Source organism: Rhincodon typus, chromosome 7, assembly GCF_021869965.1.
Source record: "Rhincodon typus isolate 14 chromosome 7, sRhiTyp1.1, whole genome shotgun sequence".
In the NCBI taxonomy this organism is placed as follows: domain Eukaryota; kingdom Metazoa; phylum Chordata; class Chondrichthyes; order Orectolobiformes; family Rhincodontidae; genus Rhincodon; species Rhincodon typus.
The window spans coordinates 49547240-49570947 of NC_063338.1; the positions used below are offsets into that span (position 1 = coordinate 49547240).

At 39.3% G+C, this 23708-nt stretch overlaps 1 protein-coding gene across 1 annotated transcript in view; it reads left to right on the forward strand.

Annotated features, from left to right (window-relative positions):
- Positions 1 to 16493, forward strand: part of mylka (myosin, light chain kinase a) — a 376415-nt gene extending 359922 nt beyond the window's left edge. The window contains exons 30-34 of the mRNA XM_048599211.1: positions 3331 to 3483; positions 3624 to 3747; positions 9144 to 9279; positions 11373 to 11504; positions 15421 to 16493. Coding sequence (XP_048455168.1) covers positions 3331 to 3483; positions 3624 to 3747; positions 9144 to 9279; positions 11373 to 11504; positions 15421 to 15662 — 787 coding nt within the window. The 3' untranslated portion in view covers positions 15663 to 16493. The remainder of the gene's footprint in view (positions 1 to 3330; positions 3484 to 3623; positions 3748 to 9143; positions 9280 to 11372; positions 11505 to 15420) is intronic.
- The last annotated feature ends 7215 nt before the right edge of the window (positions 16494 to 23708 follow it).

Consider the following 23708-nt stretch of genomic DNA (forward strand, 5'->3'; position numbering starts at 1 on the left):
GCTGCTTGGCCTGCTGTGTTCATCCAGCTCTACACCTTGTTATCTCAGAATTTCTGTGAGACTGTGCATTCTGAATGAGACAGCAATGTACGGATGGCAAGGCAATGCACAGATGCTGTGAGCGTTGACGTAGGCACATAGAAGGTGAACACAAAGAGAGCAAGCCGAGAGCCGTAATGCCTCGATAGATGAGATGGGTGCATTCCTTGCTCTTATAGTGGCTTAAAGCTGCATTGCAATGTAAGGTGCCATTACATTCCAAAGTGCAGTATTGAAGTGGATAACTGTATTAGTGAGTTGATGTTGTGCCAAAATTGAAGTAGTGAGGCTGGTGAATCCCTGATGCCAATCTCTATGGATGAAGGAGTCTGATGATCTCTGATTGAGACATTAGGCACTGCTGGCCAAATGGAGACTTGGAGGAGTCATTGGCGAGCTGTGACTGCCAAGTACCTGCTTATAGTTTCGTGTTGGGAATTGTCACTTATCTAATTTCTCTCTACTACGTGGGCAAATCGTAAATTACATATAATTGATGTCAGAATAGGTAATAATGAGATGCTAATGCATGGAAACAGGCATCTCACTGCTCACTAGTGAGATTCTCATCTTGCCATTCAAACCTAACGTTGATATTGAGAATCTCAGTTTTCCAATCTCACCATATTTTCACAGCTGACTCACCATTGCGCATGTTGGCTGGAAAACACCGAACCATGGAAACATTCACCAAGTAGTTAAGTGACGTGATGAAAGTACCGTAGGATTTTTGTAGATGGTTGAGCCACAATGTCATTCTAATCTGACTTGTTTCTCCAGTTTGTGATAATAACTTTTTTTCATTCATAGAATGACAGCACTGCCAATCCCAAATTGCCCTTAAGGTGATGGTGTTGAGCTGCCTCCCTGAACTGCTGCAGTCTTTGGGGTAAAGGGACACTCATAGTCCTGATAAGGCAGTGTGATGTTGTTCGGAAAATTTTCAGCTACAATTATTTTATCAATTTTGTTTTAAACTGAATCCAGAAAGGCAGCACAGAACCTGAATTGTAATAAATTGAGTTGTTATTGAGCTGCTCCCTAAAATCTATCCCTTCTTGAACTATTTCCAAACACAAAAGGATTTCTGTGATCTGGTTGGGTAGCAAGCTGCAAGTAATCATTAGAGTGGACTTTGACATGTAAATAACAACGTCAAATCTTCTCTCAATGTATTTTCGGATTTTTTTTCAGACTGCAAAAGAAAAATAAAGCTTTTTTTTAAATGTATCAGTATGAATGCTACTAATCTTATAAATCTACATATTGAAAGATTATAGGTAAAGTAATATTTTTTATATTGAAATGAATCCATCCAATAAATTAGTTAGGAGCATTTTATAAATCTATGTTTCACGAATGCATACATATGTTGTACCTCCGGTTTCATATTTTTTAAGAAGAGTCTAATTTAAGTTGCACAAATATAACTTGGTGGTTGTACTTTAATAATGTTACACCAAAAGTTGACACGGCCACAGATCTAATGTAGTCCCAGGTCTGAAGGTATAACACATTGTGATAGCCATTGTGTCTGCTATCTAGCTCCCAAATGTTCAAATTTGGTATCTTTTCACCAGAGCCAAAAAGTTTAAGGAATGACATGACAGAAATTTTGAAGCTAATGAAGAACAGAGATGGGATAAATGGTGGTAGATGACTCACATTGATCAATGGGATCGAAATAATGAGAAGAAATTTCAGAATTTCACAAAATCAACAAACAGGAGGTTCAGGAAAATGGTCTTTATGCAAAATGTGGTTAGAATGTCAAATTTTCTACGGTAAACATTAGCTGAAACAGATTCATCTTGTGAAAGAAATTCAGTCACAAAATTATGGAATTATTGAAAGCTGGATTAGACCAGAAGGCTTTCCTGAAAGTCAGTATTAGTTATGATTACTGTCAATAACTTTATTTGTGTCATAGAAAGAGGCCATTTGGCCCATAGTGTCTGCACTGACACTCCAAAAAGCATCCCATCCAGAAACCCCAAATTTTCCATGGCTAATCCACCTGGCCTGCACACTGCAGGCAATTCAACATGGCCAATTCGCATAACCTGCACATCTTTGGCCTAAGGGAGGAAACAGGATCACCCAGTGAAAAACCACACAGACATGGGGAGAATGTGCAATCTCCACAGAGCCAGTCACCCAAGGCTGGAATTGAACCAGAGTTGCTGGCACAGTGAGGCAGCAGTGCTAACTATTGTGCACTGTGTCTTCTAGCAATTTAAAATTCCATGACACAGTGATGACATTTGAATCAAATGATATACAGTCGTCTTTTACACTGTTTCTCAGTCTCAATTTCCTTATGCTTTACTCTTCATAAAGAAAGATAATTCATTCTGATCTTGAAATATCTATCTCATTCTATTTGCCTCCACCATTATTGTTGAACCCTTTTTGAATCTTTGCTCATTTACTAGGATATCCATCATAGCAGTAACCTCAAACAAAACATGTTGTAAAAGGACAAGAAAATATTGGCAAAAAAGGTATAGATTCCACATTTACAATTTTAATGTTTTCTCATTAAATTGAATATTTTTCCTCCTCAATATTTGGCTGAGTTAATAGATGTTGACATTATGCAGAAAGAAAATCTACCCAGGTAAATATGGGATGGACAATTCTGGCTGATAATCTGAGCTTTGGCCACATTTTTATCAATCAACATCCTGTGCCCTATTTGGTGAAAAATGGTCAGGACCCTCTTAGAGAAGTACTACAAAGACTTATTTGTTCTTATGGAATGAAGAGGAAAACAGACTAAACGTCATGCTATGGATATCTCAGTGCTCAGTTGTAGCACGCTTGCTCATCATTATTATTTCTCACTGGAATAACATGTTTTAAGAAGACCTATGGCAAAATGAGAAAGTAATTATCATTAGTAAATAATGGCAGTCTATCATTTTCAATGCTGTGCAGTGTCCAATTCTGTGGTGAAGCTATTGACTTCCCTAAAAGATCATCACCAGCCAATTTTCTCATACAGCAGACTGTTTCTTTCTAATAAATGTTTGTAATGATGACTCTGTTTGTAACTGCAACAGTGGAAATATATTGGTACACAAATACTGTAGTTGGTGTAGCAATGTGTAAATTGTGTTAATAGTCTCAGAACAGCATTTTTGATTTCATTTGGTTATGACATTTTCTAGAAATAATTGGGAAGTTTGCAAATCTGCAAGTAAGGTAACAAGTATTTATAAAGGATTAATCTTGTTAAGTTTCTACCTTAATGGTACTATGTAATCTAATTTTCATTTTGTACATTAGGGTCAGTGGACTTTCTCCATTCATGGGTGATAATGACAATGAAACTCTTGCCAATGTAACATCTGCTACCTGGGACTTTGATGATGATGCTTTTGATGAAATTTCAGATGATGCCAAAGACTTCATTGACCATCTCCTGAAAAAAGACATGAAGTAAAGATTTTATGATATCTTGGATTTTTTAATATTATTATATTGCTTTTCAAATGCCAATCAAGATATCAGTATCACTTTGCAAAAGGTAATTATGTTCATATCTTAAAATTATGCCATATTCGTTCCTACATCACCAGACATCGTATGAATTGTGATCAGTGCCTTGAGCATAAGTGGTTGAAAAAAGACGTTAACAACATGGCAGTGAAAAAACTTTCAAAGGAAAGAATGAAGAAGTACATGGCCAGGAGGAAATGGCAGGTACAATTAACCAAACAAAAACAGAGTTAAATGAAATAACTGAGTCACTGAGAAATACCCTATCCATCTGAAATATCTCACAAAATACTAAACAAAATTCAGAAAGGTAACATTTTTATTCTTTTTATTTGAATCCTTCTTTTCTCCTTCCTTCTTGAAGATGCTGCTTCAGGCTGTTTATCTAAACAAAGCAATATAGCGGAGTATTGCAGCCATCTGGTACGTCACTCATGTGACCAGTAATCACAGAGGCGCATGAATAGTTTTTGTTCATGGGGCTGGCATCGGAACTACCCTCACCTAATATTTCCCATCAGATATCACTTAATAAGCAAAGTAGGGAGTACTGTGTACATTTCTAGTCGCTCTGCTATAGCAAAGATGTTATTAAACTGGAAAGGGTGCAAAAGAGATTTACATGCAAAAAAGGATGTTCCAAGACTGGAAGATCTGAGTTATAAGGAGAGGCTGGATTGGCAGGGACTTTTTTCCCCTGGATAGTTGAAGGTTGAGGGGTTACCTTATAGAGATTTATAAAATCATGAGGGGCATAGATAAGGTGATAAGCCAAGGCCTTTTTCCCAGGGTAGGAGAGTACAAAACTAGACGGCATAGATTTAAAATAGGCAGTTCCCTTATAGAAAAGTACCACAAAGATTTATTCTTCCTTATGGAATGAAGAGGAAAACAAATTAAATGTCATGCTATGGATGTTGCTCAGTTGCAACAGTTGCAACTCTGAGCATATGCTATGCTTGCTCATCATTATCATTTCTCACTGGAATAACATGCTTTAGGAAGACCTTTGGGTCAGCATTTGTTTCCAAATCTATGGCAAACCAAAGATTTGAAGCTGAGAACTTCTTGACCTTTATGGCAAGAAACATTACTGTTGCTGAACAAAGCACTTCCATCTTTTAACATTGATGTCAGCAGGTAATGTCATCAGCTCAAGCATAAGCTGGTAAGGTGCATGAAAAAGTTGAATTCACTCTATCCCTGGAATGTTTCTTACCTACCCTAGCACACCACTCTGATGTTCACGATGGATACTTTCCTTGTTGTTTCAGATTTTAGGAGGGAGGGGCTGCACTGTCAAAACTGCTGAAACACATTTAGAGTAGATTTTTTTCAGACAATCATAGAGATGATACCATGCCTAAGCCTAACAATGAAACAACAATGTACCATTCATTTTGCCATCCAGTGGCTACGATTGAAAGCTTATTTCAATGCACACCACAGCTAGGGACATAATTATTTTTATTTTCCAGTCGTAAATAAATTGTCCTTCTTCCCCATTAATCCTTCATTTCCCTTCAGAAAGTCATGTATTTTCATGTTATGCACAGTGGAAAGACATTGCTGTCCATCATGATAGGATTTTTTTTCCTGATATTTCCATCCTCTGCTGATTTTGTTGGAATGATTTCCCTATTTCTATCAGTGTTGCCTTCTGAATTGAATGATGAGAGTCATAGAGTCATACAGCACGGACACAGACCCTTCAGCCCAACTTGCCCGTGCTGACCAGGTCTCCTAAATTGAACTAGTCCCATTTGCCTGCGTTTGGCCCATATGCCTCTAAACCTTTCCTATCCATGTATCCATCCAAATGTCTTTCAAATGTTGTAATTGTACCTGCCTCTACCACGTCCTCTGGCAGCTCAGATCATATATGCACCACCCCCTGTATGAAAACGTCGCCCCTGAGGTGTCTTTTAATTCTTTGCCCTCTCACCTTAAAAGGCCTCGGCTTATCACCTTATCTATGCCCCTTATGATTTTATAAATCTCTATAAGGTAACCCCTCAACCTTCAACTATCCAGGGAAAAAAGATCTCTGCCAATCCAGCATCTCCTTATAACTCCGATCCTCCAGTCTTGGAACATCCTTGTTAATCTTTTTTGCACCCTTTCCAGTTTAATAACATCCTCCTTATAGCAAAGCGTCCAGAAATGTACACAGTACTCCAAATGTGGCCTTATCAATGTCTTGCACAGCAGTAACATGTCGTCCCAACTCCTGTACTCAATGCTCTGACCATTGAAGGCAAGTGTGCCAAATGCTTTCTTCACTACCCTATCCACCTGTGATGCCACTTTCAAGGAACTATGTACCTGCAACCCTAGGTCTCTCTGTTAGATGGCACTCCCAGTGCCCTACCATAAGATGAATTGGCCATGTTAAATTGCCCTGTAGTGTCCAGGGATGTGCAAGTTAGTTGGAATAGCCATGGGAAATGGGGATTGTGGGAATAAGATGGGGTTCTGGGCTTGGGTGGTATACTCTTCGCCGGGTCGGTGCCGACTTGATGAGCCAAATGGCCTCTTTCTACACTATAGGGATCCTATGATTAACTTGGTTTGTCTTACCAAAATGCAACACCTCGCATTTACCAAATTAAAATCCATCTTCCATTCCCCAGCCCCCTGGCCCAGTTGATCAAAATCCCATTGTATTCTTAGGTACCCTTCTTCACTGTACATATACCACCAATTTTGGTATCATCCACAAACTTAGTAACTTTGCCTCCTATATTCTCATCCAAATCACTTATACAAATGACAAGCGAAAATGGACCCAGCACCGATCCTTGCAGCACACCGCTGGTCACAGGCCTCCAGTCTGAACAACAACCTTCTATTACCACCCTCTGTCTCCTACCATCAAGCCAATTCCATATACAGTTGGCTAGCTCTCCCTGGATTGCTTTTGATCTAACCGCACTAACTAGTGTAACATGCAGAACCTTGTTGAAGGTCTTGCTAAAGTCCATATTGATAATGTCTACCCTTCTGCATCATCTATCTAAATGGTCACCTCTTCAAAAACTTTAAGTTTGTGAAACATGATCTCCCATGCACAAAGCCATGCTGACCAACTCTAATCAGTCCTTGCCCCTTTCCCAATACACATAGATCCTGTCTCTCAGAATCCCCTCCAATAACTTACCCATCACTGACATCAGGCTCACCAGTCTGTAGGTCCCTGGCTTTTCCTTGCAGCCTTTCTTAAATCATGGCACAACATTTTTCCCAGGGTAGGGAAGTACAAAACTAGAGGGCATAGATTTAAGGTGAGAGGGGAAAGAATTAAAAGTACCTCATCCGTGGCTGTCAATGAAACAAATATCTCTGCCAGGGACCACAGTTTCTTCCCTCACTTCCCACAATGTCCTGGGATACTCTTGATCAGGTCTTCGAGATTTATCTACCATTGTGTATTTTAAAACCTCCAGCACCCTCTCTTTTGTAATGTGAACTCTTTTCAAGTCATCACTATTTATTTCCCTGAGTTCCCTAGCTTCCATATCTTTCTCCACAGTAAATACTGACACAAAATATTCATTTAGAATCTCACTATCTCGTGGTTCCACATATAGATGGCTGATTGATCTTTAAGGGGCCATATTCTCTCCCTAGCTACTGTTTTGTCCATGATATACTTGAAGAATCTCTTTTAATTCTCCTTAACCTTATCTGCCAAAGCTACCTCACATCCTTTTTTTGCCGTCCTGATTTCCCTCTTAAGTCTACTCCTACACCTCCCATACTCCTCAAGGAATTCACTTGATTCCAGTGAAGGGGCAAAACTCGACCTCCTCTCGGGGGAAAAAAGGCAGGGCAAGTCACTGAGGTGTTAGTGGGGGAGCACTTTGGGACCAATGACCAGAATTATATTTGTTTTAAAATAAAGGAAAGAGGCTATGGTAGGTATAGACAGACATTGCTGTCTCTGCCCCTGACTAGATAGTCCCCCTATCACAATTGATTGCTTGGACTTTGCCATACTCTGCTTTACAAGAGAGCCAGTCGTGGTGCCAAAGACCTAGCTGCTGCTCCTACTTTCCCCAGCGAGGCTTACACCCCCCAACCCCACCCCACCAATAGTATCCAAAATTGTAAACTTGTTTGAGAGGGAGACAGCCAGAGGAGACTCCTGTTACTACCTCCTACCTCTCCTGGCGGTCACCCATCTACCTGACTGTACCTGCGGTGTGACCACCTCCCTGAAGCTACTATCTATCACATTCTCTGCCTCAGTAAGCTCTTCAGTCCTTCCAATGGCATCTCCGACTGATCCATACAGTATGAGAGGGGCTGCAGCCAGACTCAGTTCTGTAGTCATAGTCACCAGAGACAGTCGACTGCTCCCTGATCTCCCACATCTGACAGAAGGAGAATACCACTCCACTGACTGCCATCTCTGTCCCTTTAACAAGTAGTGGACTTAGGGCAGAAAAGAAAAGGTTCTAGCCTTACCTTGTTGACACTTCCCCTCCCCCACAAAGCCTGGTATTCACTTTAGATCTAAACAGCAGCACCTCGACCGCAGAGCAGTCCCTTGCAAAAAGAGCGGGAACTGAACACAGCAATGCCTCCCTCCCCCACACGCCTATACTCCCACGCTTAGCCCAACTCCCAGTGATCGCACACTCTTGCTGGTCGTACTCTGCAAAAGCAACTCTTATTTTTATTTTCCTGTTTCCTCAATATCAGTCCCAACAGGAATTTAAATTCTAGCCCATAACTCTGTTTCTCTCCTCACAAATTTTAAAAAGTATTCCTTTATAAAAAAAGGACTGATGAGATTGCTCTCCAACTTCTGTCTGAAATCAGTACAGAATCACTGGAGTTTCAGCATCACCAACTGATATTTTAAGGCCAAAACCATCTTTGGTTTTAGTTCTACAACTAGTGTATTTCCTGGATTTGCATAACTAAGCTTCCTCCTGCCTGTTGCCGGCAGATTTCCAATTTACACATCTGCCTGAAATTTCCATCATGTTAGTGACGGAGTCAGATCACAGACTGAAATCTGGCTTGATAGATCTTTTTCTTTTATTTCGTTTTAATGAGGTGGTCTCTCACTTAAACCTAAGAACACTAAGTAAATGAAATGAAGATAAAAATAGAATAAACCAGACTATTTACTTGTAAAACAAGTATTAAGATATTGAAACACACAATAGAGCCGCATTATTACCAAAAAAATCCCTGTGCAGTATCCAAAAGCACCCCTTGTACAGTACCCACACCAGAAAATCCATTTCTCTAGCATCTCCATGAGTTTAATTTTACTTCAACTCCCAGCCTGGAAATTCTGATTGCTTATTCCAAGAGCTATCATACACCTGACCTTAAACCTTGTCAGTTCAAACAACCTCTTCAGGGTGTTATTCAAACATTTCCAGTCTGGGACTATCACTAACTCCTTACTTAAATGTAATCTAGTGTTAACAAATCTAGCTTTCTTTTCTTGCCACTAGTTCAAATTACAAAATTGCACAAACTTAACACACAACCTATTAAAAATATACATAAATCTCATAGTCTACGTCACACTTTGTCAAACAAAATTTCAAATTATTAAGTTCTTTTGTGATTTATAGAAAACAGGACATGCAGTCCGGGCAATAGGACGGCTGTCTTCTATGGCAATGCTAGCTGGTCTAAGTGGGAGGAAGACCTCACTGGGAAATGTGCCCACCAGTCCTCCAGATTCTGCTGAAAAGCCAGAAACCGAAGGTAATAAAAATCATGGCTTTTTGACATTTTAAGATTCAGTCATGTTTACATGAAAAACATAAATCTGTATTGCAGCCAGGCAATGAACACATTTGTTATTTCTTTATGTTTCAATTATTACGTTCCCCAAAAAATACACAACACCTCGCTAGTACTGAATGAGAAATAGACTCATTAGAAGCAAAATATTGCTGTAAAACAACAAATCTAGTATGATAAAAACCGAAAGAACTGCGGACGCTGTAAATCAGGAACGAGAACAAAGTTGCTGGAAAAGCTCAACAGGTCTGGCAGCATCTGCGAAGGAAAAAACTAAGTTAACATTTCGTGTCCAGTGACCCTTCCTCAGATCTGAAATCTAGCATGATGTTTCAAGAATTTTGCCTGTTCTTAAAAAGCCGAGTTTCTGCATTCAGCTGGTGGCCTCCCGATCCAGCATAGGAGTCGATTTACAATCCAGCATTTTGCTGACAGCCTGAGAAAAGGCCCCTTAAAAGGGTTTTTAAAGATTTAAATTTGCTGTTAGTAAAATTCCCCAGTGGTAGGGTGTAGACAGAAAGTCTACTTTGACATGCCTTACCCTGATTTTACCACACATCCATTGACGCCTCCACCCAACTACAGCCCAACCCCATGCGAACTGGTAGAATTCTCCTCCAGTCTGAGATGACACGCTCTGAATAGACACCTTTTTCAGGTCAGTGGTGAGCATTTTTGCTTTGCTGCGGACTACAAAACCTAGCCAATAATTTTCACACCATCTTTTCAAGAAGCTACGTTCTAATGAGAGGTTTCACCTGAAACAAAAATATTTATTTCCTTTTCACGAGTGTATTTTCAGCAATTTTTGTTTTTACTTCAGATTATCAGTATTTGCAGCTAATTTGTTTTCTTTTTCCCTAGCTAATTGTGTTTTTTTCTCTCTGGTGACAGTTTTTCATTTACCATTAGTAACTGTAATCATTTAAATGAATGTGTTTTATGATTCTTAGAATTGTCTACTATTTTCATCAATTATAACTATGAGTAAAATTGAGAAAATTATTTTACTTAATGAATGCTATCCAATTATGTGAAGAGATTGGGAAGAAGCTCTATGGGTTCAAAGGGGGTTCAGAAAATTTGTAGGCTGGTGGGAAATTCCAGTAACAGTGTTTCAGAATGCAGTATAATAGCATTCACACTTTATATACTGAGGAATATTTCAGAAAATGTACCTGAATAGAATTCACTTGGAGCACAGCACAAGGCTAAATGGGGATATAGCTACAAATGTTAATCCAGAACAGAAAGTGCTACAGGATTTCTGCTGTCTATCAGTTTGATAAAACAGTTTTGTCAGCTGTAGTGCTGAAATACACCTTGCCCCTGACATTGTGCTATTGTATCATTCAACATATCTTCTACACTTTTATCATTATTCTATTGTTTGTATAACCATGCAATGATCATATTACTTTTTAAATCATAAAAACTACCCTACTTCTATTCAAGCTGCACTATTAATGAGAACTATTATTATGTTACATATTCTTTACCACTTTTTAATATTGTTAGTGAAGAATGTGACAAGTGTACATATTGACATTTGTACTCCCATCAACAAATGGCATTAACTACATACATATAGATTCCCTTGTAAGCAGCAACACATTAAACTGTGATGACTGTTAAGCCCTGTAATCCTTCTTTTGCTCACTTACCTAAAGTTTAAACAGTCTTATGCACAACGTAATTGTGTCGCCCTGTTCAGGGATAGCACCATTTGGAGATTCAGTTTGTAAATTTCGGAAATTTGGGACTGCTGTACATTAACATTCCCATTTGGCTGATATTTAAGCTTCAACAATTGAAAAATGGGAGAACTGACTGAACAAGCCTCAATGTAAATTGGTGCGAGAACACTGTATTTCAATAAATATTAACAGTAATAAGCTTTGTTTTTCGGTCAGTCTCTCGACAACTAGTATAAAGTGTAATACATTTCTCAGCTACTCCAACATTGGCATTTGCCCAGAATGTGCGGGTATTATGGTTTCACAGTGACCTAAAATGGATATTCTATTTCAATGTTTTGTGTTTCCTTATCTCAGCTGATGAAGCCAAGATGCTTCTTGAGGCAGTTTCTGAAGAAAGGCAATGTTTTAAGCCTTATTTCTCCAAGACCTTTAAAGACACTGAAGTTGTAGAAGAGAGTGCTGCTCGCTTTGACTGCAAAATTGAGGGTAAATTCACAGATTCTGATTGAGATTCAGAATCCATCAGTAGAAGTTTGCATCATCTTACATTAAGAAGCAAAAGTATAGATTTCAATATAAAACCACTCTGTTTGGATCATCTTTGGTGAATAAGTGAATCTTTTCTAAGATGAACAATTGTAATTGAGATCAAAGCCTTCCTGTAACATGGAACCTTTATCCAGATTAGTTGCTGTGAATGCAATGAATTTTATTGGCACGGAGTTTGAAATACAACGCCATTTTGGTATAAAAATGTTAAATTACCATTCCTGTTATAAAGCTCTTTTTTTTATTTAAGTGCAGTAAAAGGCTGTTTAACTATGGAAGCTAATGCAGAAGAGAACATATAGACCATTGTCCAAGCAAGCCAAAACTAATCCCTACACCCTACTTTCAGCCCATAACAATGTATCTTCCACTTCCACTTTTATCCAATTTTCTCTTAAAGGGCGTTGTAATCTCTTCCACAACCACTGTCTGGCAACAGGTTCTAAAATCTAATAGTCAGTCGCAAAAAGAAACTTCTCAACTTCATCCTCCTTCTCTTAGTGACAATTTTACATTTATAACCATTGGCACAGACAGCCAAACAGAGGAAATAGTTATCCTAGTCATTACTAAATAAAGAATCTATAATTTTAAACACTTCTGGTCAATCTCTTTTTCACCTACGCTGTTTGAGTGGAAATAGTTCCACTAGCTTATATCTTACTTTAGAGCAATAATTTCCCATCCCTATTGTCACCCTGGTGAATGGAAAATCATTTCTTCAATCTGAATAATGTTCTTTTGCTCTGTTAGTTTTCTGTATGTAAGAACTAGGAGAGGGGTAGATCATTTGGCCCTTTGTGCCTGTTGCACTGCTCAGTAGGGCTGAATGTCCTACTTAACTATCTACTTTGTGAACTGTGAGAAAGGTAATATTCAGGAACTCCTCCTTAGCAGTTACATCATGCAAATTAACCATCTCTAGTCTGGTTCTAACTATCTATTGTAACGTTGGTGTGCCACTTTTGCTAACTTGCTATATTTCCTTATAGAACACAACAGTCCAGCACAAGAACTTGCCCCTCAGCCCACCCTGTCTGTGACAACCAAGATGCCATTCTAAACTAATCTCATCTGCCTATATATGGCCTGTACCCCTCTACTCTGCCTGTTCATTTTTCCTGTCTAAATACCTCTTAAACATGGCTACTGTATCTGCTTCTACCACCTCCCCAGCAGGGCGTTCCAGGCACTACCAGCCTCTGTGTGAAAAAACTTGCCTCGCACATCTCCTTTAAACTTGCCCCCTCTTGTCTTAAACCTATGCCCCCTTGTATTTGACATTTCCACCCTGGGAAAAAGTCTCCAACTATCCACCCTATCCTGCCTCTCAATTTTATATACGTCTATCAGGTCACCCTTTGGCCTCTGATGCTCTAGAGAAAACAATCCAAGTTTGTCCAACTTCTCCTTAGAGCTAATACACTCCAATCCAGGCAACATCCTCGAAAATCTCTTTTGCACCGTCTCCAAATACTCCACAACCTTCCTATAATGTAGCAACCAGAACTTTACACAATACTCCAAATGTGGCATAACTAAAGTTTATACAGCTGCAACGTGACTTGCCAACTTTTGCACTCAGTTCATTAGATGATGAAGGCAAGCATGCTATATGCCTTCTTTACACTCTCCACTTGTGTAGCCACTTTCTGTGAGCAATGGACTTGCACCCCAAGATCTCTCTGCATATCAATGCTCCTAAGGGTCCTGTCATTTACTGTATACTTTCCTTTTGCATTTGATCTCCCAAAATCATCACCTCATACTTGTCCAAATTAAACTCCATCTGCCATTTCTCCACCCAACTTTTCAATTGATCTATATGCTACTATAACCTTTGACAACCTTACTCACTATCCACGATATATATATAAAGCGACAGAAGTGCCAGCACTGAACTTTGGGGAACATTCGTTATAGACCTCCAGTCAGAAAAACACCCCTCCACGACTACCCTCTGTCTTCTTTGACAAAGCCAATTTTGTATCCAACTTACCAACTCACCATGGATCCCATATGACTTAATCTTCTGGCCAGTCTACCATTAAAGACACTGTCAAATGTTTTACTAAAGCCCATATAGTCAACATTCTCTGTCATACCTCATCAATTATATTTGTCAGTTCCCCAAAAAACTCAATCATATTTGTGAGCTAAGACCTCGCCACACAAAGCCATGCTGACTATTCCTAATAAGTCCATTCTCTTCCAAATACGAGTAAATCCTGTTCCTAAGAATCTTCTCTAAAAATTTCCCTAACACCGATGTAAGACTCGCCAGCCTATAATTTCCTGGATTGTTTCTGTTGCCCTTCTTAAACAAAGGAATAACAGCAGCTATTCTCTAGTCTGGCACCTCGCCAATAGCTAAAGAAGATACAAAGACCTCTGTCAAGGCCCTAGCAATGTCCTCCTTTGCTTCCCTCACATCCTGGCATAGATCCCATCTGGTCCTGGGGGGTTATCAACCTTAATGTTTTTCAAGACAACCAACAGCACCTCCTTCTAAATATCAACAAAGCCTCAAATATCAACATATCCCTCCCTAATCTTACCATCATCCATGTCCTGTCCTGGTTGAATACCTATGCGAAGTTCTCTTTAAGGACCTCACCCATTTTCACTGGATCCACACATAAATTCACTCCTTGTCCTTGAATGGACCTACCCTTTCCCTACCTACCCTCCTGCATCTGATATACATAATTTGCCTTGGGATATCCTACTTGCCAAGGAGTTTTATGGCTCCTTTTAGACTTCCTGATCCTTGTTTAAATTCTTTCCTGCTTCCTTTATGTTCCTCAAGGACCTTGTCTGATTTCAGTTTCGTAAACCTTGCATATGCTTCCATTTTCTTTTTGACTAATCTTATAATTATCCAGGGTTCCTGAATCTTGCCATTGTCATGTTTCAACTTCACAGGAACATGCTGGTTCTGAACACTGATCAACTGGCCTCTAAACGATTCCAAATTGCAGATGTGGATTTACCTTAAAACAGCCATCCCCAAACTAATTTTTCCAGTTCCCGCCTAATACTATTGTAATTAGCCCTTTTCCGATCTAGCACTTTCACCCGAGGACCAGTCTAATATTTATCCATAACTATCTTAAAACTTACAGAGTTATGATCACTGGTCCTAAATTGCACCCCCACTGAACCTTCAATTACCTGGCCAGTCTTTTTCTTCAATACAAGTCTATTACCTAGTTGGATAATCTACATATTGTTTCAAGAAGCCCTCCTGGATATACCTGACGTATTCTGCCCCATCTAAGCCCTTGTCCTAGTAATAATGGTGAAATTAAGATCACCAACAACAACTTTGTTGTTTTTACATCTTCCCATGATCTGCCTACCTATATTCAAAATTATTCTGACAAGTATTTTTCTTTTTCAATTTACGTAATTCCTATTTCGAGTAAAAAGAGCAACCAATAGGTGAAAGTGTTGAATTGTGAGCAAAAGTGAATGGAACATTAAATGCATAATCATACTGTTTATATCTGAAAACGCTTGATAGTGTATATAAAATAATATAAGGCTATTTTAAAACCATGAATTTGAAAAAAAATTAATTCATTTCATTAGAACAGCAAGCATAATTTTCTGACCAATAAAATTGCTCCAAGCCTCAAGTATAAGGGTGCAGAATTTTGGAATGCATGTTCACCCTGGTACAGAGATGCCAAAATGGAACATTATAGCCAACGGTTCAATCATTTTTGGAATAATTATTGTAAATTGTAAACTGGAGTATCAATCCATCACACACAACATATTTATTTATGAAAAGTAGCTACATAACGTATATGAGTATTTCTAACAACGTAATTGCATAATTTCATAGGCTACCCAGATCCTGAAGTTATGTGGTTCAAGGGTGAACAGCCCATCAAGGAGTCTCGCCACTATCAAATTGAATATGATGAAGATGGAAACTGTTCTTTGATTATTTCTGATGTATCTGCACACGATGATGGTAAATATACTTGCAAGGCCATCAACAGCCTAGGAGAGGCAACCTGGACATCAGAACTCATCGTGGAAACAAGGGAAGAAGGCGAGATGAGTAACACTGAATCAAAGTAAAAGTGTTGCTAGTTGGAAGGTGTATTTTGCCTGTTGTTAGATTCTATACTGCTACAACCCATGTAAAATGAGTTGACTACACAAAGTTCTTTGTTAATTTCCAAGGAATGGAAGCTATTTATGGATATATGCATTCTATGCCTATGAAATCACCATAGAATATTGCAGTCATGCGCAGAAGTTTAAGATTTCAACCCACCCACTTACCTATTGATGGATATATTTCCATGTGAACACCACAGCATATGTACTATATTTTAATGGTTCAATTTCACCCACATTTACCAATTTAGAGCAATAATCACTTTCTTTCTCAGAGGATTTTTGGAATTTTTTTGGACTCAATGCTTCTAAACCGGTTATTTTGAAACCTGCCAATTTAACCATTGGTTCATTGACCCAGTTCTTTGTACATCCCTGTTTGCATGTATGAGAGGCTGATGAATCTTTGTTTATGGATCTCATCCGCCTGTCTCATTTGCAGATGTATGGAACCTTCTGTGATCTAAAATATTTTAAACACATATTTTGTTTACATTACACTGCACCTTTCTTGTGTTTTCACATTGCTTTTCATGTGTCACTTTAGTTTATGGTACTGTTAATAATAGATTTGATGCTTTTCCTGGTTTTGTAATACCAATCTCAGATAGGAGTTCAGCACCCCAACCTCTTTCCACCAAACAGCTATTAATTGTTGTTAGTACATACACAAAAATACAGCTTGATTTCTGATTTATAATAAAACTCTAAGAATGAAACATCACAGAAATGTAATTTGGTTATCAAATCCTGCTGTTTGAGAATTAAAATAATTTTTATTGTGCTGTATCACTTTACAATGTGCACTTTTAATCTAAACCCAAGATTGAGAATGGAACTCACAAATAATTCAATTCATACAACCTGAATGTAAGGATAATGCCATAAGACATTGCAAAGTGTATTGTTACATAGTACTAAACTAAAATTCAAGTTGAGAAAATGAATTGGTGCACTTTTTTTTTAAATTTAAGTACATCACAAATTCATGGACTGTTTAGCAGCATCTAATCCAGTTGTTGATGATACATGAGAAAGGTCCTGCGTTTAAACTCAAAAGCCCAAATCCTCTGTGGTCTGACTCATGGTATGGAGGTTAGCTGACAATGAGCAAGATTGGAAATATCAGCCTTCACTTTAGCTCTTTATGCTGATTGTACTCCACATTTCAATGTATAATTTGAGTCTTATTTCAGTTTTTTCTTTGTATTTTTAGTTAAATTTTGTATTATTGTTTTAATGCTAGCTCAGGTTTCTGATCTATCCCAGTGAGTTTCTGCTGCATCAAACAGGGGACAATTAATCACATTTCCATTGGAAAGGAGATATATTTTTACTGAGTGACCGAATCTCCCTGAGTTAATTGTGTTATGGATGGTGGCCATCTCATAGCAAACTCTTACCCTACTTGTACAGGAAAGGTTTTGCTCAATTTCTGTTCTGGTGATAGTTCATCATAAACACATTGTTATGTAAATCTGTGGCCACAATCTAAGAATGACCCACATGCCTTCTTTACATAGCAGTCAGGGTACCAATATTGTTTGAAGGAGAAGGGAGGTTGGATTACTGGCTATCTTTTACATCCTTAGCTAATTACTCAATTAGAACATAGAACAGTACAGGAGAGGAACAAACCCTTCAGCACATCGTGTCTGTGCCAGCCATGATGCCGTCCTAACCTAATCTCATCTGGCTGCATGTGGTCCATATCCTTCTATTCCCTGCCTGTTCATTAGTCTGTCGAAATGATCTTAAACATTGCTCTTGTATCTGCTTCTACCACCTTCCAAGAAGCAGGTTCCACATACCTACCACCCACTGTGGAAAAAAAAGCTTGCCTCGCACATCTTCTTTAAACTTACCCTCTTTATCTTAAACCAGTGCCCCTTAGTATTTGACATTTACATCCTGGGGAAAAGAAAATTGACTATCCCTGCTATCCATGCCTCTCATAATTTTATATACTTCTATCAGGGCACCCTTCCACTTCCGATCATCTAGTGAAAACAATCCAAGTTTGTCCAACTTCTCCTTATAGCTAATATACTCCTGTCCAGGTAACATCTTGGTAAATCTCTTTTGCACCGTCTCCAAATACTCCACATTCTTCCTGTAATGTGGCAACCAGAACTGCACACAATACTCCAAATGTGGTCTAACTAAAGTCTTATACAGCTGCAGCGTGACTTCCCACTTTTTGTGCTCAATGCCTGACCGTAAAGGCAAGCATACCGTACACCTTCCTTAATAAATTATCCACCAATATTGCCACTTTCAGGGACCTATGGACTTGCACCCCAAGATCTCCCTGCATATCAATGCTCCTAATGGTCCTACCATTTACTGTGTTCTTTCCTGGTGCATTTGATCTCCCAAAATACATCACCTAACACTTGTCTGGACTAAGCTCCATCTGCTATTTCTCCACTCAACTTTCCAACTGATCTATATCCTTTGACAACCTTCTTCACTATCCACAACTCCACCAATTTTTGTGTTGTCTGCAAACTTACTAATCAGATCACCCACATAAACAACAGAGGTGCCAGCACAGATCCTTGTGGAACACCACAGGTCACAGACCTCCATTCAGAAAAACACCCCTTCACAACTACCCTCTGGCTTCTATGACAAAACCAATTTTGTATCCAACTTACCAACTCACCATGGATCCCATGTGACTTAATCTTCTGGCCAGTCGACCATTAAGGACATTGTCAGATGTTTTACTAAAGCTCATATAGTCAACATTCTCTGTCATACCCTCATCAATTATCTTCGTAAGTTTCTCAAACATCTCAATCATATTTGTGAGATAAGACCTCCCCACACAAAGCCATGCTGACTGTCCCTAATAAGTCCATTCTCTTCCAAGTACAAGTAAATCCTGTTCCTAAGAATCTTCTCTAAAAATTTCCCTAACACCGATGTAAGACTCGCCAGCCTATAATTTCCTGGATTGTCTCTGTTGCCCTTCTTAAACAAAGGAATAACAGCAGCTATTCTCTAGTCTGGCACCTCACCAATAGCTAAAGTGGATACAAACACCTACATAAAGGCCCTAACAATCTCCTCCTTTGCTTCCCTCAGTATCCTGGCATAGATCTCATCTGATCCTGGGGACTTATCTGTCTTAATATTTTTGAACACACCCTACAAAACCTCCTTCAAACTATCGACATGCTCTGGAATATCCACATGTACCTCCCTAAACTTTTCATCATTCATGTCCTAATGAATACTGATGCGAAGTACTCATTAAAAACCTCACTTACTTTCACTGGTTGTAGGCATAAATTCCTTCCTTTTTGCTTGAGTTGACCTCCCATTTCCCTAGCTGCCTTCCTGTTCATAATATACATAAAATGCCTTGGGATTCTACTTAATCCTACATGCCAAAGACATTACATGGTCCATTTTAACCCTCGTAATTCTTTGGTTAATTTCTTTCCTGCTTCCTTTATATTGCTAAAGGCCTTGTCTATTTTCAGTTTCCTAAACATTACACATACTTCCTTTATCTTTTTGACTAAAATATTATTACCGCTTGACATCCAGGATTCCCAAATCTTGCCACCCTTATGTATCATCGTCACAGGAATATGCTCTGAACTCCAGTCAATTTAAAAGACTCCCACATGTCAGATGTGGATTTACCCCCAAATGGCTGCCTCCAATCTAAGTTCTCCAGTTCCTGCCTAACAGGTTTGTGATTAGCCAGGGGCCTACTTCAGTTTAGAACACCTTGTCGACATGGACAAGTGGACTGAAGGGCCTGTTTCTGCACTGTATGACTCTATGACTAGCACCAGTCGAGGACCAGTCTTCTCCTTATCCTTAAGTGTATTAAAACTTATGTAATTCTGATCACTGTTTCTAAAATGCTTCCCACTGATTCTTCGATCACCTGGCTAGGCCCATTTTCCAACACAAAGTCTATTACAGCCCCTTCCCTAATTGGACTATCTACATATTGTTTAAATTCTACAGGATGCACCTAACAAATTCTGCACCATCTAAGCCCCTGGCACTAAGGGACTCCCAGTCAATATGGGGAAGTTAAAATAACTGACTACAACAAACCTGGCCAAAACCTTTGGCTCACCATCCCTTTCAGAATTATGGTATTTTTACACCTTTCCATGGTTTGCTTGCATATCTGCTCCTGTATCTCTGGCTGGCTATTGGGAGGCCTGTAGTACAAACTCATCATAGTGATTACACCTTTCTTATTCCTAAGTTCTACCCATGTGGCCTCGCTGGATGAGCCCTACAAGATGTCCTCTCTTAGTGCAGCTATGACATTCTCCTTAATTGGTCAGGTAATTCCCCCACCCCTTTTACATCCCTCTCTATCATGCCTGAAACATTGACCATGCCCGGAATGTTGACCAGCCAGTCCTGCCCTTCTCTCAACTAAGCTTCTGTAATAACTACAATATCATAGTTCCGTGTACTAATCCAGGTTCTAAGCTCATTTGTTTTACTCCTTGCATTTAAATAGATGCACTGTAGACTGCCAGTCCTGCCTTGTTCATTAAGGTGGCTCTACCTGTTCTTCCTATTTAACTTACTTGACTTACCTTCTCCTCAACCACTCCACATGCTGACCTACTGCTCTGGTTCCACACCATTGTGCACACACTAGTTTAAATCCACCTGAGTGGTACTAACAAACTTGTCTACAAGGATATTGGCGCTCCTCCAGTTTAGGTCCTTCTTATACAGGTCCCTCCTGCCCTGGAAGAGATCCCAATGATCCTCCTGCCCACATCAGCTCTTTAGCCACTTCTACTGTGTTACCTTCCTATTTCTGGCCTCGCTAGTGCATGGTGAGAGATTATAGCCCTAGAGTTCCTGCTTTTCAAGTTTCTACCTAACTCCGTAATTGCCTTTTGCAGGACTTCATCCTTCTTTCTGCCTATGTCATTAGCACCAACATGGACCAGGACCTCTGGCTGCTCCCCCTCCCCCTTTTATGCCAGTCAGAGACATCATTGACCCTGGCATGAGGGAAGCAACACACCATCCTGCAGTCATGTTCGCAGCCACAGAAATGCCTGTCTGTGCCCCTGACTATAGAGTCCTTCATCACTACCACTCACCTAAACTTCAACATTCCCCGCTATACAACGGTGCTGGTAATATGGTCACTGACCTGGCTGCTGCTGCTACTTTCCCCTGAGAGGCTATCACCTCGTACCTCCTTCCCCCTCAACCAAAAGTATCCAAAACCATATACCTATTTGGAGAGTGGAATAGCCACGGGGGACTCATGTACTGCCGGTCTGCCCCTCCTGGTGGTCACCTACCTATATGGGTGAACCTTTGGTGTGACTACATCCCTGAAACTCCTGTCTATAAAGCCTTTGCCTCCTGTATGCTCCTCGGTGAGTCCACCTGCCACTTGAACTGATCCATGTGGCCTGAGAAGAGCTGCAGGTGGACTCACTGAGGAGCATACTTCCTGCAAAGTTGTCAGGACCATTTGACTTCTACCTGATCTCCCGCACCTCAAAGGAGGAATATATCACTCCACCAACTGACATTACTGCCCCCATCGTAACTATTGGAATAAAAGAAAAGTGGAGACCTTATCTTGCAGTATCTTAATGCAACTCACCTTCCTCAGTGAGGCCTGACACTTACCAAAGCCTGCACTTTGACCTCAGCAGCAACACATTGGCCTCACTGCTGAAGATTTGCTGTTTCTAAGCTGCAACTAAACTTTCTAACAGCCTCACACTTTTTTTTGATGAAAGGAGAGAGAGAAACATTTTGGTAATGTAATAATTGGGGCTTCATTGTTCATTGACATCGGGTCTTCTACGATCCCCTTCTCAGTTGTGGTGAGCAAGCCGACATCTCCCAGAATCCTCCTCAGTCTCTTCTCACTGCCGCCTTCTATTAAGAAATAGTTGAACATTTTAAATTTTGAGTGATTTGGATTGGCAACCAATTTTTAATTTGGTAATCATCTTAGTTTCCAATAATTTATAGTAAAATTAATAAACTCTTTCAAATTGTAACATAAAGTTAGTATAATATCTGTATTAATTACTGCAAATTTCACCATGCTTATAAAACCATAATTCAGTTACATATTTTATCAATGTATTTGCAGATTATCCTTTCTATATCCAAAGAACAGGATTTTTGAAAAAACTTCTATTGCATAAATATGTTTGGATTCCTATTTCAGTTGCTTAAACTAATCTTGAAACCCTGCACGCCATTAGTTATCCTGACTCCACTAAGTTATTTTTTTCAGAAAATGGCATAATAATTATGCTGACTTACTTTAATCAGTAATATATATATTTATATTTATTCAGATCTCTTCAAGAATTATAATTTTTTCACATGTTTGCCTGCATACTATTTCCAAAAATATTGCTAACCACCATTGAAATTTCCATGTTGAAGCTGAAACTGTATATTTATATCCTTACAAGTTACATTTTTAATGGGATTCTAAGCAATTATTCAGCAACGCACATTGAATTGATAATAATGTAAAATAATGCTGATCATTGCTGTCTCTAGTAGCAATTTCTACAAAATCAAGAATCTTTGATAGTTTCCAATTTTGAACACCCTTGCCGAAGCATTGTCTATTGCATTTCTGTGAGCGTGACTGACTGGTTACTATCCAAATTAAAAGACAGGGAGAGGTAAGTGGGATCTCATCGTGATTGAAGTGGCTCCATAATATAGGACCTGATGAACAAAGTAAACCCATAATGGAATACCTGAACCAGCCAGCATACTTCATGGCACCTAAATGATTGATTAGCCAACACACCTTACGAATGTAGTCTAAAAGGACACCAGGTCTATTGCTATAATGCTGTAATGGGTCTAGTGATTCTAGCTCACCAAATATAGTAGTCTTACCAGTGCTCTATACTAGTATGAACTGTTTTAGTTGGCTAAATTTCAGCAACACTCTTGTGCACAATTGGTTCTAAAATTTTCTAACTTGTGATTAAGTTTTCTGCATCTGAATAAATATACTGTGTCCCTAAGAAAAAGTATGCACACTTTATCTAATTTCAGTTTGTCCAATATATTCAGTCAGGCTCACAATTTGACTCACTTGTACTTATATATGTTCATACACAGGGCCCAGTTCTCTGCAGACAAAAGGAATTTATTCAGTCACTGCACGTTTTCAACAAAACAAAAGCTTGGGTTATGACCATCCCCCTGTTGCATTCCTCATGGCAATATCTCAGCCAGAGTCCCAAACCTACCTTTTCTTGAATTTAAACAAAGGCTTTGGGATAACTGCACTCTGAAGTTTTTTTTTATGGCAACACCTCGACCAATCAGAGCCCTTCTGTCAACCACTCAATACTCTGTTTCTCATGCAATATGAATTGTTTTTCCTGTTGAAATTTGGTATTCTTGAAATAACCTGCTCACCAGTGACCAACCATTTTCAATTGCTTTGTCAATGATCTTGCTTTTCAAACTAGGAAGTCGAGAAGGTTCACAAATGATTGCACAGTATTCACTGCCATTCACAATTCCTCAGATACTGCAGCAGTCTGTGCCTATATGCAGTAGGACCTCGACCATGCTCAAGCTTGAGCTGATAAGTGGCAAGTAATATTTATGCCATGTAAATGCCACACATGATCTCCAGTGAGAGAATTAACAAATCTCCATTGAAGTCCAATGAAATTACTATTGCTGAATACTACAGCATCAACATCCTGAGGGTTTCCATTGACCAGAAACTGAACTGGATCTAAAACTGTGGCTACAAAAGTGGGTCGTAGACTGGGAAATCTGCAGCATCTAATTCATCACCTGATTCCCCAAAATCTGTCCATGAGCTGGAAGTGTGAAAGAATATTTTGCACTTGCCTGAATGAGAACAGTTCTAGCAATATTCAAGAGACTTGACACCATCCAGGACAAACAACCTGCTGATTATCCCACATTACCCACCCCAACCGTTCATTCCCCTCACCAGTGGCACACAAAAATGGT